General features: G+C 44.2%; 2 protein-coding genes across 19 annotated transcripts in view; one reads left to right on the top strand and one right to left on the bottom strand.

Annotated features, from left to right (window-relative positions):
• Positions 1 to 4,442, top strand: part of Btbd10 (BTB domain containing 10) — a 55,573-nt gene extending 51,131 nt beyond the window's left edge. For 10 of the 17 annotated variants that reach the window (XM_075971939.1, XM_075971935.1, XM_075971940.1 and 7 more), the window contains one exon: positions 3,350 to 4,442. In XM_075971939.1, the coding sequence (XP_075828054.1) occupies positions 3,350 to 3,660 (311 nt within the window). In that variant the 3' untranslated portion in view covers positions 3,661 to 4,442. The remainder of the gene's footprint in view (positions 1 to 3,349) is intronic. The other 7 variants (XM_075971927.1, XM_075971928.1, XM_075971936.1 and 4 more) reach the window with 1 other exon arrangement.
• A 1-nt stretch (position 4,443) lies between these two features.
• Positions 4,444 to 15,670, bottom strand: part of Bmal1 (basic helix-loop-helix ARNT like 1) — a 101,474-nt gene continuing 90,247 nt past the window's right edge. Inside the window, exons 16-20 of one of the 2 annotated variants that reach the window (XM_075971924.1) lie at positions 15,404 to 15,492; positions 13,649 to 13,757; positions 10,856 to 10,949; positions 6,729 to 6,831; positions 4,444 to 6,157 (exon numbers count right to left, since the gene is read on the bottom strand). In XM_075971924.1, the coding sequence (XP_075828039.1) occupies positions 5,997 to 6,157; positions 6,729 to 6,831; positions 10,856 to 10,949; positions 13,649 to 13,757; positions 15,404 to 15,492 (556 nt within the window). In that variant the 3' untranslated portion in view covers positions 4,444 to 5,996. The remainder of the gene's footprint in view (positions 6,158 to 6,728; positions 6,832 to 10,855; positions 10,950 to 13,648; positions 13,758 to 15,403; positions 15,493 to 15,670) is intronic. The other variant, XM_075971925.1, reaches the window with a different exon arrangement.

Here is a 15,670-nt window from a genome sequence, read left to right as displayed (position 1 = left end):
ACCATTGTGTTATCCCATCCCGTACACCTACTCCAGTGTTCCTAATTTCAAGGCTTTCAAAAGAAATCTGATTTTAGAGTTAATGTGTTAATTTCTTTGGGAGCTAGATTGAGTTGGTGTCTTAAGAGACATGGAAGAATCAAGGAGAATTGATTATATGAGAGGGGATGATGGGGATAAGGGCAGAAGTTCCATGATCCCACAGTCACATTCCTGTGTAGATATTACCGTAGTTAGGCGTGTCTGTTGGATGCTACTTAATGATAAACAGATTTGGGGGGTTGGTAGGTGATGAGGTTAAATAAAAAGAAGTATATGTACTGGGCATAGTGGCACCTCTGACCCCATCGCTTATGAAACTGAGCGTAATCAAAACCAAAACCAGCAAGAACCTCAAAACTGTCTGGTATAAAAATGGAAAAATGGGAGAATATAATTTGTATTAATTAATCTGGAACAACACCATTGCATCAAAACATGCATCTTTGGGAGTTGCTTCCTCTATCCTTAATAGTGTATCTGTCAACCTCAAGGGTTGCCTTCTAAAGTCAGTGTAGGATCACAGGAGTTTGCCACTTCATCTAACAGTTACATCATCCATGGCCTTCCTCCATCTTTAGGTGCTGTGTCTGAATTTGGTAGAAAACTCTTATCTGTCATAGTACTTAACTAAGCTTTTAACAAAGACTACAGTTTAAAAGGAAACCTTTTAAAGAAGTAGTATTGAAATAGTTTCCGTAGATTGCAGGACTTGTAAATTAATCTGCCCTTTGTATCCTGAGCAGGAATGGCAGGACAGTAAGGATTGCAGTTGTCACAGAGTGAAGAATTTGTTTTTGGTATAATTTTATCATACTAAGCTTAATAAAATAGCCTTGGCTTCTTTTTGTTGAATAGAGAATATTATTTAGGATTGAGAATGTAGCTTAGCGGTAGGGTCTTTCCTAGCATGTGCACCACAAGGCTCTGGCTTTAATCCTCAATACTGCATCATCATCGTGTATTTAAAGTTCCCCACCATGAAATCAAATCAGTTTTCTAGTACCTTCTATTCCAAATCTCAGAATCTGCTAATATATATTGTATGCTTTGCCTGTATTTCCCTCACTTTTTGGTTATTATTAAGATCAAGCACAAGGGGCCAGGCGATTGTGGCGCACGCCTTTAATCCCAGCACTCAGGAGGCAGAGGCAGGCAGATCTCTGTGACTTCTAGGCCAGACTGGTTTACAAGAGCTAGTTCCAGGAGAGCCAAGGTTGTTACACAGAGAAACCCTTTCTCAAAAAACAAAATAAACAAAGAACAAGGAAAGTCACTGGAATGTCATTGTGTACATTGTTATGGTTTAAGTAAAATGCTGCAGGTCCCCAAGTGGCAGCAGGGGGCCCCAGGCAGGGAGCCCCCAAGTGGCCTGCAGGCCATGAATGCCAGCAGGTCCTAGGAGCCCCGTGGTGGGTGAGAGACCTGGGTGGAACAGCCAGTCACACTAGGAGCCACAGCCCCAGCAGGTAAGAGACAGGCAGAGAAGGACGTGGTGGGTGAGAGACCGAGTTGGATAGGCACACCATGCAGAGAGAGTATTTATTTAGTGGGTTATGGAGGGAAAGGGAAAAAGGGGAGGAGAGATGGGGAAGAGCAAAGAGAGAGAAGGGGGGCAGAGAGGAGAGGAGCCACAGCAGCAGATACCTACCTCTTTGGGAGAGAGCTCAGGCTGGAAGCAAAAAGAAGATCTGCCTGCTCTGTGGTGGGCGGGGCTTGTCTCTCAAAGGGACAGGTCAGACCATTACATAACATTGCTTCTTGAGGTGTGTGTGAGGGGGTTGTTTTGTTTTTAGCTTTATGAACAGATGTCATCACCCTCAATAGAGCACAAAGACCTTCAAGACAGCTGGTACCTTGAGTTCTTTCATGCAATAGCTGTTAAATATTACTTGTTGAGTGAAGAGGTCAGAGACAGTTTTTATTTTTAAAGGGAAGAATATTCTCAGTAAGAGATATCTGAAGGCTAGCTAGAGAGATGGCTCAGCACTGGACAAGTTCCATTCTCCGTATCCATATCTGGCAGCTTCAACTACTTGTAACTCCAGCACATACTGGCTTTGTGGGAGCCTAGGCTGTTTGGATGTTCACCTTACTAGACCTGGAAGGAGGTGGGAGGTCCTTGGACTTCCCACAGGGCAGGGAACCAGGTCTGCTCTTCTGGCTGAGGAGAGAGGGGGAGTTGATTGGGGGAGGGGGAGGGATATGGGAGGCGGTGGTGGGGAAGAGACAGAAATAATAAATAAATAAATAAATAAATAAATAAATAAATAAATAAATAAATAAATAAATAAATAAATAAATAAATAAAACTAGCTGATTTTGACCTTGGGAGTGGTCCTGAGAGGCAGGGGGTTGCCCCCTTGTCATCTTCACTGGTATTTTCAGAATTTTCTGTGACACACTCCCTGCCAATTCCGGATCACTGGGCTGTGGTTTCTTCCCTTAAAAATCACTTCTCCCTGCGTGGGTTATGAGTCTCGGCCCCAGTGCACTGGTTCCTGTCTCATCTCATCATTAAAGCCTTGTGTGATTGCAGCAGGGATGGTCTCTCGTGAGTTACTGGGGGGTCATGTTCCCGAGACTTGAGTGAGAGTCTCCCCAGCACTGGGGGTCTTTCATTTGTGTCTTTGGAGAAATTTCATTACTGATAGACAATTGAAAGTTTTCTGAAACTTTGGGTTGTTTTTACTAGTTATTTTTAGTGACTAGAATTCAGAAAGAAAAGTTATAATTAAAGAAAGCTCTTTGCAGACACAGGTTTAATTCACTGTTGAGACAGTTATAATAAAGTGGTATCAGAGATTAAAATATTGCCCTTGTTGAGCTAGCTGCAGGATTTATTAAGAACCTGCTAGAGAGCTGAGTATTTTTTGTTATTTAACAAAAAAAAAATCTAAAGCAATATTAAGATGAGACTGAAGATTAAGGAAACTAGAGGGCTGAAGAACTACAGGCCTTTAAGGTCGGTCACCCTGTGAACAGAGTGAGCGTTGCCTATGCGCAAGGAGAGACCACATCTCCTGCAGATGTCATGCCTGGTACAGAGAACCAGCCCTCCATAGCCCCACCTGAAGAATGCTTTATGGTGGTTGAGTTTGAGTAACTGAAAAAGATGGCAGAAGGTTTAGGGTTTTGGTATCCATGTTAAGCTGATGACTGGGCAGGTGAATATTGGTTTCCTTTCTTGATTTTAACTTCTATTAAAATGTTAAAATGGGACCTGAACAAGAAAAACTCTCAACAGGTAACAGGTGACAAGTTTTGCACATATATGCTCTTTTTTAAAAAGTTCCCTTCTTTCCTCTAGGTTATCCTACCTACAAAGAAAAAGTAAAGAAAAGGCCCGGAGGTCGCCCTGAAGTCATTTACAACTATGTCCAAAGACCCTTTATTCGAATGTCCTGGGAGAAAGAGGAAGGAAAGAGTCGGCATGTAGACTTTCAGTGTGTGAAGAGTAAATCTATCACCAACCTGGCAGCAGCTGCCGCAGACATTCCCCAGGACCAGCTGGTAGTCATGCACCCTACTCCACAGGTGGATGAGCTGGATATCCTCCCCAGCCACCCTGCCTCGGGCAATAATGACCTCGATCCTGATGCACAGAATCCAATGCTGTGATGCTGATGTTCCTGAAACCATAGCATGCTACTCTTCACAGTGACGTCGTACTCCTCATTCTGCACTGCGAGGCCACTTTTCTTCATTGTGAGATGCACATGTTTAGGATACTGCAGTGTAGGCTTTTTTAAAGACCAAAGGTAGCTGAATGGTTTTTTAATGAGTACAACTTTAGCATCCTGGTTCCAGTTCTATAAATGTATTTGTTTACCAGTAGGTTTGTGGAATTGGTTCTTTGTACGGGGACAGTCCTTTTTCACACATCTCGGTCTCAGAAGTCGTGGGAATTGGCAGCTGGGGTACTTTCAGTGTAGATTGATACTCATCATGCCCCAGATAAAATGCAGAATATTAAGAGTTGCACTTTATAGATGGTGGTTAAATGAAGCTGTTGAAGCCATGTTAGAGTGGTGGTGCACAGTATAACACAAGCGCTTCTATCAGAGTATTCCTCAGTACAGTATGGGTAGTTGGCCCACAAGAAGCAAAAACATATTTATCTTGAGTTTGTTTGAGTGATGAGGAGAGATCTGATGCTCCTAATGTTGGTTCACTCATCTCCAGAGCCCTGAACCCCTTTACAGTGAGTCGTGTGCAGGAAGGGTGAACATCAGGAGATGGTTTACTGTCCAGTCTGCCTTACCCTTAATCAGTTCAGATATTTATTTACTAATGCTTTTTTTCTTAAGAGTTATGGGATAGGAAAACGAACTGTTTGCTCTTCATTTACTAAATGATTGTAAACTCGAGTTTTTCATCAAAATAAAATTCCATTGTTTTAATGTTTCTGACCACTTTATAAATACGTTGACTAGATTCTGTGTCATGCATGCGTAAGTATAACTAGAAATCAAACGGTAGCCCAAAGAGCTCTTTGGCGTATTTATAAGAGGCACTAAGTTTCCTATAAATTCTGAAAAGTCACTCTAAATCCAAAGCAGTTAATCAGGATTTTCGGGATCTGAAAATAGAGTGACTCTGGGCCCTAAGTTTCAGTGTTAGTGTCTGATTCTTCATCAGTCTGACTGCTCTGTTCAGCAAATTGTTTAAATAGTTGATGGTCTACAACAAAGAAAGTGTTTTTAGTTCTTTAGGTCTTGAGGTCACTTAACTATTAATAGTCATGTGTTGTACAGGACTGTCCTCTAAGCCACGTAACTGCCATCTTGAAGTATTCAGCTGTACCTGCTTGCCAGGTGAGTTGTCTGTTTGCATCTCCCGCCCCCAGGGAGGTATGGAGAGAATCACGAGACCCTCACCTGGGTAGCCAGCTCTTCTACCTCCTGTTCTTTAACTGCAGGTGGCCTCAGGGAGGGGCTAAGAGTATATATGGGTAAAGGCTTTCTCAAGTGGCTTTTGGGGACAGGAGCATCCCTCTAGGGGACCCCTCACTTATGCTCTGTAAGGAAGCCCATTAAACCATTGGTCCCAGAGTGAACTTTGGACTGGTGGCATCATGCCTCGCCTGTCAATGGGACACAGAAGGGAGGGTTGGTGTTGCTTGTGTCTCTACGTGGGAAGGAGTTCCAGCAGCACCATAAAACTACAGGCCTTAGAGAAGCCAGTTTATGAATTTGAACTTGAATTCAAAGGATTTAAAATTAGAGTTAACATCTCTGTTTTCATATAAATTGAGATGGCTACATTTGGGATTGAACTATTTTTGTAATATGTCTGAGCTAGTAACCCAGGAGAAATTATTAGTATGAGATCAAAAAGGCACTGCAAATGTAACAGCAGGGATATGTTTAAACCACTGTTGAAATGAATAAATCAGCCCTGCAGATGTGAAGATTCTCTTCCTAATTATTCAAAATGGGAATAGTACTTATAGAACAAGGGAAACATTTATTAAAAATATTTAACTGTCTAATACATTATACTTTAACCGATATTTATAGTAAAGGATTCTTACAAGGAAGAATAAACAGCTTTATGATACAATTAGTATAAGAAATATCCACATGGGGGACTTCTTTGTAGTGTAAAAACACCATACATCTGAAATGACCATTTTGCATATAAAAGCTACCAATGATGCTTCTGTGCACAATGATTAAAAAATTCAACACAAACAAAATTCAAAATATACAATTAATGCAAGCTATCCACAGCTAGCCCAAACTCAATGATGAGAAAACACTGGAGCAGGCTTAGTTCCACTTTGTCTGAAGTTACACACGGTAGATTGACTTGTCTCAATGGCTCTGAGATGGCTTTTATGGAGTCAGTACATAAAAGCTGTTCTCTCCCTATCCAGTAAGCTTCACAGACTGTAAAACTTCACCAGTAATGCACTTTGATACTGTAGCTGTTGCCAGAGCAGAATGTAGTGTCTACAGTGGCCATGGCAAGTCACTAAAGTCAACGGGACCACCCAGGCCTGCATCTGCTTCCAAGAGGCTCATGATGACAGCCATTGCTGCCTCGTCGTTACTGGGACTACTTGATCCTTGGTCGTTGTCTATCATATCGATGCCTATGTGGGGGTTCTCACCTGTGGAAGGAAGAAAGGCTGGTCAGTAAAAAGTACCAAAACCACACTTATATTTGGAAAGCAACTTCTCAACACACTAAGAGAATTATTTAACAAGAGTGAGGGGTTATATGGGGACTCTATTGCCATAACTTAATGCTTTTCAAAAAGAACACCTAAAAATTAAGGGGAAATCCTTTAAATTCAGTAAGTGTTAAAAATATTGAGTCGAGCCCATTTTAGTATTTTGATAACCATTAGTCAGTGATTGGTTGTAAAAATAACTATGAAAGAAGAAAGTAAGAAAACAGAATGAGAAAAAGCTGGATAGACTGAGAGAAACTGTCATCGTCCAATGACTTAATACCCTCTGAAGCTACCCGGGCTCTCCCTCTGTGGGAGAAAACCCGTGTCTGGGTTGCTGTAGAGGCACTTAGATCACTGAAGTTGTTAAACATTTCAGACATCCACGCTGTTCTAATTATCAACTGTTTTCAGAACTAGCTTGTTTTATGTAATCGGTTCTTAAAACTATCTTTGTGTTAGGTGTTTTGCAGTCTCACTATCACTCATGGATAATAATACCACTTACCAAGAATGGAAGAACTATCAGAATATGGATAACCTGGGGTCTCCTGAGCCTGTCCTGGTAGTAGCCCAGTGGAAGGAATGTCTGGAGTCCCTCCATTTAGAATCTGCAAATAAAAAGGGGAAATGTAAAGTTTCTCATCAAATAGAAATCTCAATTTCTACCTTGTGCAGTGCTACCAAGAAAATGAAGGATGTTGGCCGGGGGGGGCGGGGGGGGAGCGGCTTAAAATGGATTCAATTTCCCAGCTGTTTTCCCTTATCAAACAAGGACCTGTTAGAAAAAGTCATGATAACAGGGAACATTTTCTCTACATAGGATTCAGTATATACAGGTAACAAAAGCTGGGTGAATCAACTTTCTAGGATCAAGCTGCCTTTGTATTTACTTAAAGCAAAGACTTAGGCTTCAGTAAGCTGGGGTTGCCCTCTAAGGGAGTGAGTGGCACATGGCAACAAATATTGCTAAAGACATACTTGAGGCCAGCAACAGTTTGTGAAGAGAAACAACTTAGAGTCATGTATGAACATCTTTGATCATCAGGTATGCCACAGACACTAAGTAACCCCTGGTTTTGTTCTTAAGATTCGATAATAACTGCTATCACACCTCCATAACAGAAGTCTACTGTCTTAAAATCTCTCTACCATCCCTCCAAGCTCCCTGCCCTTGGCGAAGCCTCAGAAACACCCCTGAAGAGTGAGTCAGAAAGCTGTGGCCACTGGGTTTCAGAAACGGATTCCAGACCTTGTCCAGCAGATGGCACTGCAACATGTTTCTCCCCAGTTCAGCTTTGCAGTATGGGATCCCTGCACATTCTTAAAAGTGATTGGTGTCCCCAAAAACTGTTTTAGGTAGGCTATATTTATATAAAATGAATTTTGAAATATAAACCCTTTTAAATGTATTAACATGAATAAAAACATTTTGATGAAAAATTACAAGTTATCAAACATTTTAATGAAAAACCCCACACATTACAAAAATAATTTTTTAGTGTCTTATTGTTTTATATCTTTTTGATAAGAGAGTTCAGCTAGATTCTCATACCTGCTCCATTCAGCCTGTTTCATCAAATGTTTTGATATATACGAAGAAAATTTGAACCTCAAACAGATGAGTGGTTGTATGAGGGCAAAATAGTCTTTTCAGTAAATTGGGTATTCTTTGATGCCTTAGCACTTAAGTAGATGTCTCTTAAATGTTCATTACAGTGTGGAACCAACTGAGCTGTGTGCCCTGTTATGCTGAAAAATCCATGGCTATATCTTGGCACTCGGAAAGGATAGCCCTTAGATGACAGCCTGCACTGATCACTTAGAGGGTATTAGTTCACTTAGAATGGATTAGTCTTGGGTGATTTTGAAATACCCTGCATTGATCACTTTGAGCAGTGGTTATCAACCTGTGGGTCATAACCCCTTGGGGTTGAACAACCCTTTCACAAAGGTCACCTAAGACCATTGGAAAACAAAGATATTTACATTATGACTCATAACAGTAAAATTACAGCTATGAAGAAGCAACAAAAATAAGTTTATAGTTGGGGATCACCACAATATGAGGAACTATTAAAGGGGCACAGCATTAGGAAGGTTGAAAGCTACAGAGTTAGAGGGTAGGATACTGGTTTAGTGTGTTAGCAGATCTTTTAAATTAATATGAAGATAATCGCCATTTTGCCATCGTGTAAGTTTGAGGAAGCTATTGAGCTCAAAGCAGCAGGCAGGTCCAAGCTCTCTAAACATCCCAGTCTTGACTGAAAGCCCAGATTTTATCACTGCCATTTGTTTTCCTTAAGTGACAAATGTATGGGAGGGAGCAATAGTTTAGCCTGTGATGGAATCACAGATGCTTCTTAAGGCAGGGAGGTATGCAGTAGGGTGCCGGTAAGTCTTTTCATTTTAATATTTTTAAATTTTTATGAGTGTTTTTGCTTGCATACAAATATGGTAAGTGCATCACATGTGTGCAGGGTCCTTCAAGGCCAGAGAGGGTGTCAGAGCCTTGACAGGAGTCACAGGCTGCTGTGGCTGCCATGTGGGTGCTGGAAATCAAACCTAGGTCCTCTGTAAGAACAGTCAGTGCTCCTAACAGCTGAGCCCTCACTAACAGCTCCTAACAGCTCCAGCCCTCCACTAATCATTTCTGATGCTTCCTTCGGGACAGTGTTAAATTGGCTAACGTTTTATATTGTGTGTGGTAGGGAAGAATACAATGACTTCGAACACTTTGGTGACATGGCTTTTATGCACATCGGTGCATACAGATACACAATGAAAATAAAGGGTAGCTTTTTAAATTGCTAAGAAAATAGCTTTGACCTGGTAAACCCTAAAAAGGATCTTGAGAGTCTCCCAAAAGGTGTCGCCTGTGGACTTCTGCTTAACTTGATTTGAAGCCTCTGTATGTCCTTACTCGCCCAGGATCTATGAGGCTTATCCAATTTCCCCCTTTCAGCTTGATCTGAATGAAACAACTTTGGGCTCAATGACAAAACTGAAATTGACTGAAGGGTCACCTTTGCTCTAATTTGCTGAGCCCTTTAATCCTGCGATTATTTTTAACTCAATCATGCTTTTCTCATGAGTCCTGTTGTCAAGGGCAGACAAAAAAGGACTCAATTTTTGTTCTAGACCCATTTTTAAAAGCCATTGAAAGAGGAATTTTTTTTTCATAAACACCCCCAGAATTTCAGGCTTTATGATGTGGGCATAGCTTTAGATTACTGGCAGGTGCTGTTCACCAGGAAGCCTGGATTGTTAATTTTGGAGATCTTGGATTTTTCTGTGTGTGAAGTTGGGAGGTGGAGATACAGGATAGATAGATAGATACACAGACAGACAGATAGATAGGATAGATAAATAGACAGACAGATGATATAGATAATCAATAGATGAAAGTTGTCCAGTATAAGCATATAACGGAATAAAAACCTCTGAAGTACCAAGAAGCCGACTGCCTGAAGGATGAATTAAGTCAGGGGTACCCTAGAGAGATAGGGAATAGAGCTGAGAGCACAGCCGGCAAGCAGTAGGTCTGCACGCCACATTAATCTACGGATGGGTTCCTAGACGTTCCCAAGGTCCAGGCACTTGCACATTCATTGTCATGCGTACTCCAGGGACAGAGACCACTACTATCCTACCAGTCTCGGCACCATTAGAAGGGAAACATGAGCTTGGAAGGTACAGCCACTGCACGACTCGCACCCACGGGCAAAGGCAGGCTTCAAACTCGGGCCCACCTTGCTGTGGGCTGTGCTCTTACCCACAGTGGGCTGGCTTTTTAGTTTCCTGGAGGAATCAAAGCCCCTTTTCAAGTGTAAACTTGATGAAGACTCACATCAAGTAGAATAAAGTTGCTCTTCTCCTCTCACCATCAGCCCCCACACTCACCCATGCTGGCAGCACCAGATTTGGGCAACCTGGGCCTGTAATGAGCCCAGTTTCAGAAAGCCCCGCTTTGCTTTTGGGATTTGTCCCTTGGGAAACACACCTCAGTCTTTCCTGGAGTCTCTGTGTATGTCTAGGGTTATGGGAAGGAAAATTTCATGTACTGAGTCCCTTGTGTTCTAATCTCAGGGGTTATTAATGGATTCTTAACCTACAATCAGTATAATTTAATAGGTTTGCAAATTGTCTAGTAATGATGAAAATGGGTGTTTATAGTGCCATCTTCTAGACAGCTCTTCATGAAGTACTTGTGGCCGGTGCTATCCTATCAGGGACACATTTTGGTGACAGATCCCCACGTGTTCAGCTATAAAGCCTAGCTTGACTTCAAGTATGGCTCATGCTGTTGCTTTTACTAATGGTTTCTGTTCACTTGAAATTCCTGGCAGTAAGGTTCTATGCAGTTCGTCCTCATTTCTCCCTCATGGGAATTCTTGAATTGTGCCCTCAAAGGGATTGACAGTTCCCCTTTCCTCACAATGTTGTTCTTGCATTCGCATGGAGTGCATCCTCTTGAGCAAGCCAGGAAGCCTCCCTACGTGCCAGTGTGCTTTGAAGTCAGCCTCACACAGTTGAGTATATTCCAAGGAGGAAAGAACGTCTCAACTTATCCCAGAAATCGCTGTGTCTCAGAGCTTGGGCAGAGGCTCTCTTAGTCTAGGCCTTCATGCTTACCTTCTTGCCTCCTGGAGAGGAGGCATCAGGGGGAGGCGTACTTGTGATGTTCAGTGGGCTGGAGCCACAGCTGGAAGGCGATGACCCTCTTATCCTGTTAGAGAAGAGCTGATTACAATGCCTTTCAGGGCCGCAGGTTTGTGGAGACGCTAAGGGGGATAAGGCGCTAGGCTAGGGACTGGCACGTGTTCTACAATGACCAGACAACTCTTGGTTCTGTAGGCTATTTCGTCTGTCACAGCAGTCCACACGCAATGCATGAGTATAGCTGTGCTCCAATAAAGCCTTATTTCCAGAGCCCCGTGGTCAGCTGGATTGCTCTGCACTCCTCTGATCTAGAATGCAAATGCAAAAGCAATAACTGTCTAAGCCTCTGGGTTAGGGTTTGGATTCAGGTTGGTGAATTTTAAGTAAATGGCCAGCTTTAGTTCTTCATAGAACACGGGTGAGTTGGAGATCTCAGGAGTTTAGCCTCCATCTTTGCTACCACGAGTTGGATGTAGACCAAGAGGTAGATTGTCTTGCCCACAAACCTTTACTGATGAGTGAGTGCCCCTAGGGAATGAAGGTAGCAGTGCAGCTCAGCCACACCTAAAAAGGGAACTGGTGGGTAAACAGGAGCAGCCTTCTTGGGAAGTGAGAGATGAAAGACAGATCTGGGACTTCTCTGGACTGCCCCACGAGGGTGGGCTAGTTAGGAGTCTCCTAACTGTGTAAGTGTGCACACTTGTGAGGCTGGCCACCCCAGGAAGGGAGGCTGTGGCTTGCACAGAGGCTCATGTGCTAGTGTGCCCACGTGAGTTCTCGCTTCCACCCCTGTCGTGTGTGCTGGGGTCATGTGGAAGCCGGGACCAGAGTCTGGGGCGTATGGAGGCAGCTGTGTTACCACCAGACTTTCGGTTCCTCCATGATGAGCACAGCCTATTAGAGCCGCATGGGGACCAGTTTCTATGCCTAAAAAAAATGGCTCTTGGCCAGCACTGACTACTTGTCTATATTTGTGAGAAAACAAGTATTCTGTCTCCTCAAACTCAAGCTACAAGCCTTTAACGTCCAACATCGGAACAGAGTACCAGAAACGGCTGTTTCTCCCAACATTGTCTGATGTAGGCCTGTGAAGCCACTCTCTCCCCAGGCTCCTGTCCATTCTCCACTGGCCTCCTCACCATTCCTTATTTTACCTTCAGCACCTGGCCCTGCACTGTTGATTTCTCTACATGACAGGCCTCATTCTTGGGTTATCAATCATGCCCACCTTCGTCTCTCCCAATTCTAGTGAGTTTCCACAATGTATATACAACAACATTTTGGATATCTGTTCAGCATCCTACAACGAATGGCATCTTGAAACTCCGGATCATGCACTAAGAGTCTTTAACCCTCTCCCTTTATAGCTCCATGCTCCTTTCTCCACAAAGTGGCCAGTTAGATAGCTCTGAGCACAGCTCCCACGCTCACGCTAGATCAGTCCTGATTTTCTAGCGGGAGCACCTACCTTTATTGTAAGCCTAGGCTGAAGACCAAGTTTAAACCCTCAATCCATGAATTCCCCACTTGTCCTATTATTATCAAGAAAGTTGACCTCTCAAGGATTTTATTTTATTTTTTTTTTTGGTTTTTCGAGACAGGGTTTCTCTGCGGCTTTGGAGCCTGTCCTGGAACTAGCTCTGTAGACCAGGCTGGTCTCGAACTCACAGAGATCCGCCTGCCTCTGCCTCCCGAGTGCTGGGATTAAAGGCGTGCGCCACCAACGCCCGGCCAAAGTTGACCTCTCAAGGATTTTAGGATTGTTCTGGTGAAGGGTTCTGATACCATCTTCTGCTGGTCTTACATAGAGCCAGGGTATTTAATAGCTGGTCTGAACTCATCATATCGTGTCCTGTCTCCTCATTTCTCTCCAGAAGTGGAGGCAAGCAGCTGAACCCACCACTCTCACGTGGGGACAAGAGCCCCTCTGGCTGACCAGAGATCAGAATAGATCAGTAGCTGCAGGGAACACTGATCTTTCTGGTCCCCATCTCTTTTTGTACGTGCTATTATGTTTCTATCTTTAAGTATCTGGTTACCTCCTTGGTTCTCCAAACTCAGGCAGATTTATAATAACCGTTTCCCTCTCAGGGGCTATGTTTAAAGATGGACTGAGCTCACAGTTTCTGAGTGTCTATTGTGTATCAGGCTGTTTATCCCTTCACAATCCTAACCCAGTCCCCTTGGTAGCTTAAGTTAGCATGCCAAAGATTAGATGGCTCTCCTAAACAGAGACAGGTGGATGCAGGACCAGGCCTGAGCCCCAGGCAGGTGCTGCCAACCTCTGCTTGTACATGGAAAGGATGCCCCCACACCCTAGAAAACTGCTTCTGTTGCCAGCTGATCTGCTTGGCCTCTATTAGTCCAGGGAGCTTGAAGAAGCACTTTGGCTAAGACCCAAATTGCAGGCTGCTCACAGCTTACTCCAGACCTGGATGTTCTGGGGCTTCATCCTCACTAGGAAGCTGCCTGGGATACATTCAAAGTGTTGGGAACTGGGCTTCCCCAAGAGTGTCTTCTGCTCTGGCCTGTTTGGTCTAGCTTCTTTATTTAAGACACGGGTTCCATTTTGAATTGGGCCAGAGGAACAGAACAGTCCCATGTGGGTATAAGCAGCATCCCTGGTCTTTGTTGCCTGGGTGATCAGCAGCAACCTTCTACCAACTCTGGTGACCCAGACTGTCTCCACACACTGTGAAGCACCTGGGACGGGGAGTGTGGAGCTGAGCACCACTGGCTGGAGAGGCAGCCAAAGAGATTACTTGCCTGTGGATTTCCATGATTTCTTCTGCAATCATTCGACCTATTTTCCCTGCCCCAGCTCTGGTTCCCCCTGGAATGCCTGGAACAGTGGGATGAGTCCTTTTGGGGCCACCTACAACAAAGGAATCTCACAGTAGGAAAGAGGAAACCCGAGCAAGAAATGCTATCATGTGTTAAACGAAACCTCCCAATCCACTTGAAGTAGAACGTCAAGGTTCTCCCTTGTCAGGAAAAATAGTTCTAGCAGGGGCAGGCTCAAGATTCTATGCAGCATCACAGGCCAAAGCTTTGACATGAGCTAACTAATTTCCTTCATGTGTCAGAGACGAGACAGCAAAGTCTGATGAATTTGACAGGGAGTCAGGGAACAAGCAGGTACGGCTTCTTGGAGGAAGGTCACTGAGCAGAATCCTCTTGGAAGCAGAATATATATTAGCCTGGTAGGTGGTACTGAGAGGAAAGCACCCCAGGTGTAGACACTGTGTAAGAGCACTACGCAGGACAGAGTTACGAAGTATTGCACGAGCAAGGTGTGCTCGTCATGGAGGGGCATTGCCTGCTCTACCAAAGGTCCTGAGTTCAATTCCCAGAAACCACATGGTGGCTCAAAACCATCCGTAATGAGATCTGGAGCCCTCTTCTGGCATGCAGGCATACACACAGGCAGAACACTGTATACATAATAATCAAATCTTAAAAAACAAAAAAAGACCTGTTCAAACCTATTCAGAATAGTCAAGAGAACTATTCTGTAACTACAGGTTATAGGGTGTGGTCTGTTGCTCCTAGGCTACCAACCTGTGTTACTGTGCCATAGGAGACCACAGAGATGACCTTTGTGGCTCTACATATGTTTGAGGGTAATGTGTTGCTCTAGAAATCACAATGATTATGACATCAGAAGGTAAAATGACATTTGTCACTTATGGTCTGATGCTAACTGGAATGTTCCTATGCTATGCTCTATGCTCTATGTAGAATAGAGTATGGAATTGACAGAGGGAAACTGAAGTTAGGAAGCAGTTTAGAGGCATGGGTGAGCTGACGAGACGAAAGGGACACAATCGTGCATTTGGACTGCAAGAGGAATGAGAGGAACCAGTAATTCTGGAGTGCAGAAGATGAGCTTGGGATATTTTTAATTTCAGTGCCTCTGTTGTTCCGTTTGGGAAAGCAAGGAGTGGGCATGGGAGTCATGAGTGGAGAAGCAGGCTGAAGGAAAGCAAGGAGTGGGCATGGGAGTCATGAGTGGAGAAGCAGGCTGAAGGAAAGCAAGGAGTGGGCATGGGAGTCATGAGTGGAGAAGCAGGCTGAAGGAAAGCAAGGAGTAGGCATGGGAGTCATGAGTGGAGAAGCAGGCTGAAGCCATCCAAGCAGCAGTGGTTCAGGACAAGCAGAACCAATGCCGAGCCACATGGAAGGAGCCCACCGGATATGGCAGGTTCTCAGGGCTAACGGATACCTTTCTCTCAAACACAGGAGCCCGTGAGTCACCAAAGAGCAAATCACAGCTCCCAGGCAACAGGGAAGAGGAGAGCACAGAGAAACAAGGGGTCTAGGTGGTTGCAGGAAAAGCCACACACATTCACAACATCCCCAGTAGGAGGGCAGTGGCCCCTCTTCCCACTGGGACTCAGCATGTTAAAGTCTGCGCCACAGAACGCGACAACAGGATACCCTGAACCCTTGACAGGAAGACACCCGGTTATAAGCAGCTTCTCGCAAGCGAGCCCCGATACCCAAGTGGGACATAATTACCTTCTCCAGAGGGCAGCATGCTGTCCATGCTGTGGGGGGACGCGGTAAGCTGCGGGAAGGTTGGGTCCCCGCCTTCCAAGACATTGGCTCTGTGAACATCCCAGCAATAAGGAAGAAACATGAGTCAGGCTTGCTCAGAACCATGCACCCTTCACCTTGGCCAAGGAGTCCGGTGTCCACATGGGACTTGGACAGGCCAGAAAATGAAGTGTCTGTCTGAGAGGCTGGACAGGCGTACTCACCACTAACACAACTGACAGCATCCCG

The sequence above is a fragment of the Microtus pennsylvanicus genome, chromosome 5, assembly GCF_037038515.1.
Source record: "Microtus pennsylvanicus isolate mMicPen1 chromosome 5, mMicPen1.hap1, whole genome shotgun sequence".
Taxonomy (NCBI): domain Eukaryota; kingdom Metazoa; phylum Chordata; class Mammalia; order Rodentia; family Cricetidae; genus Microtus; species Microtus pennsylvanicus.
Note: the sequence above shows the minus strand (reverse complement) of the source record. Positions and strands in the feature narration are given on the sequence as shown.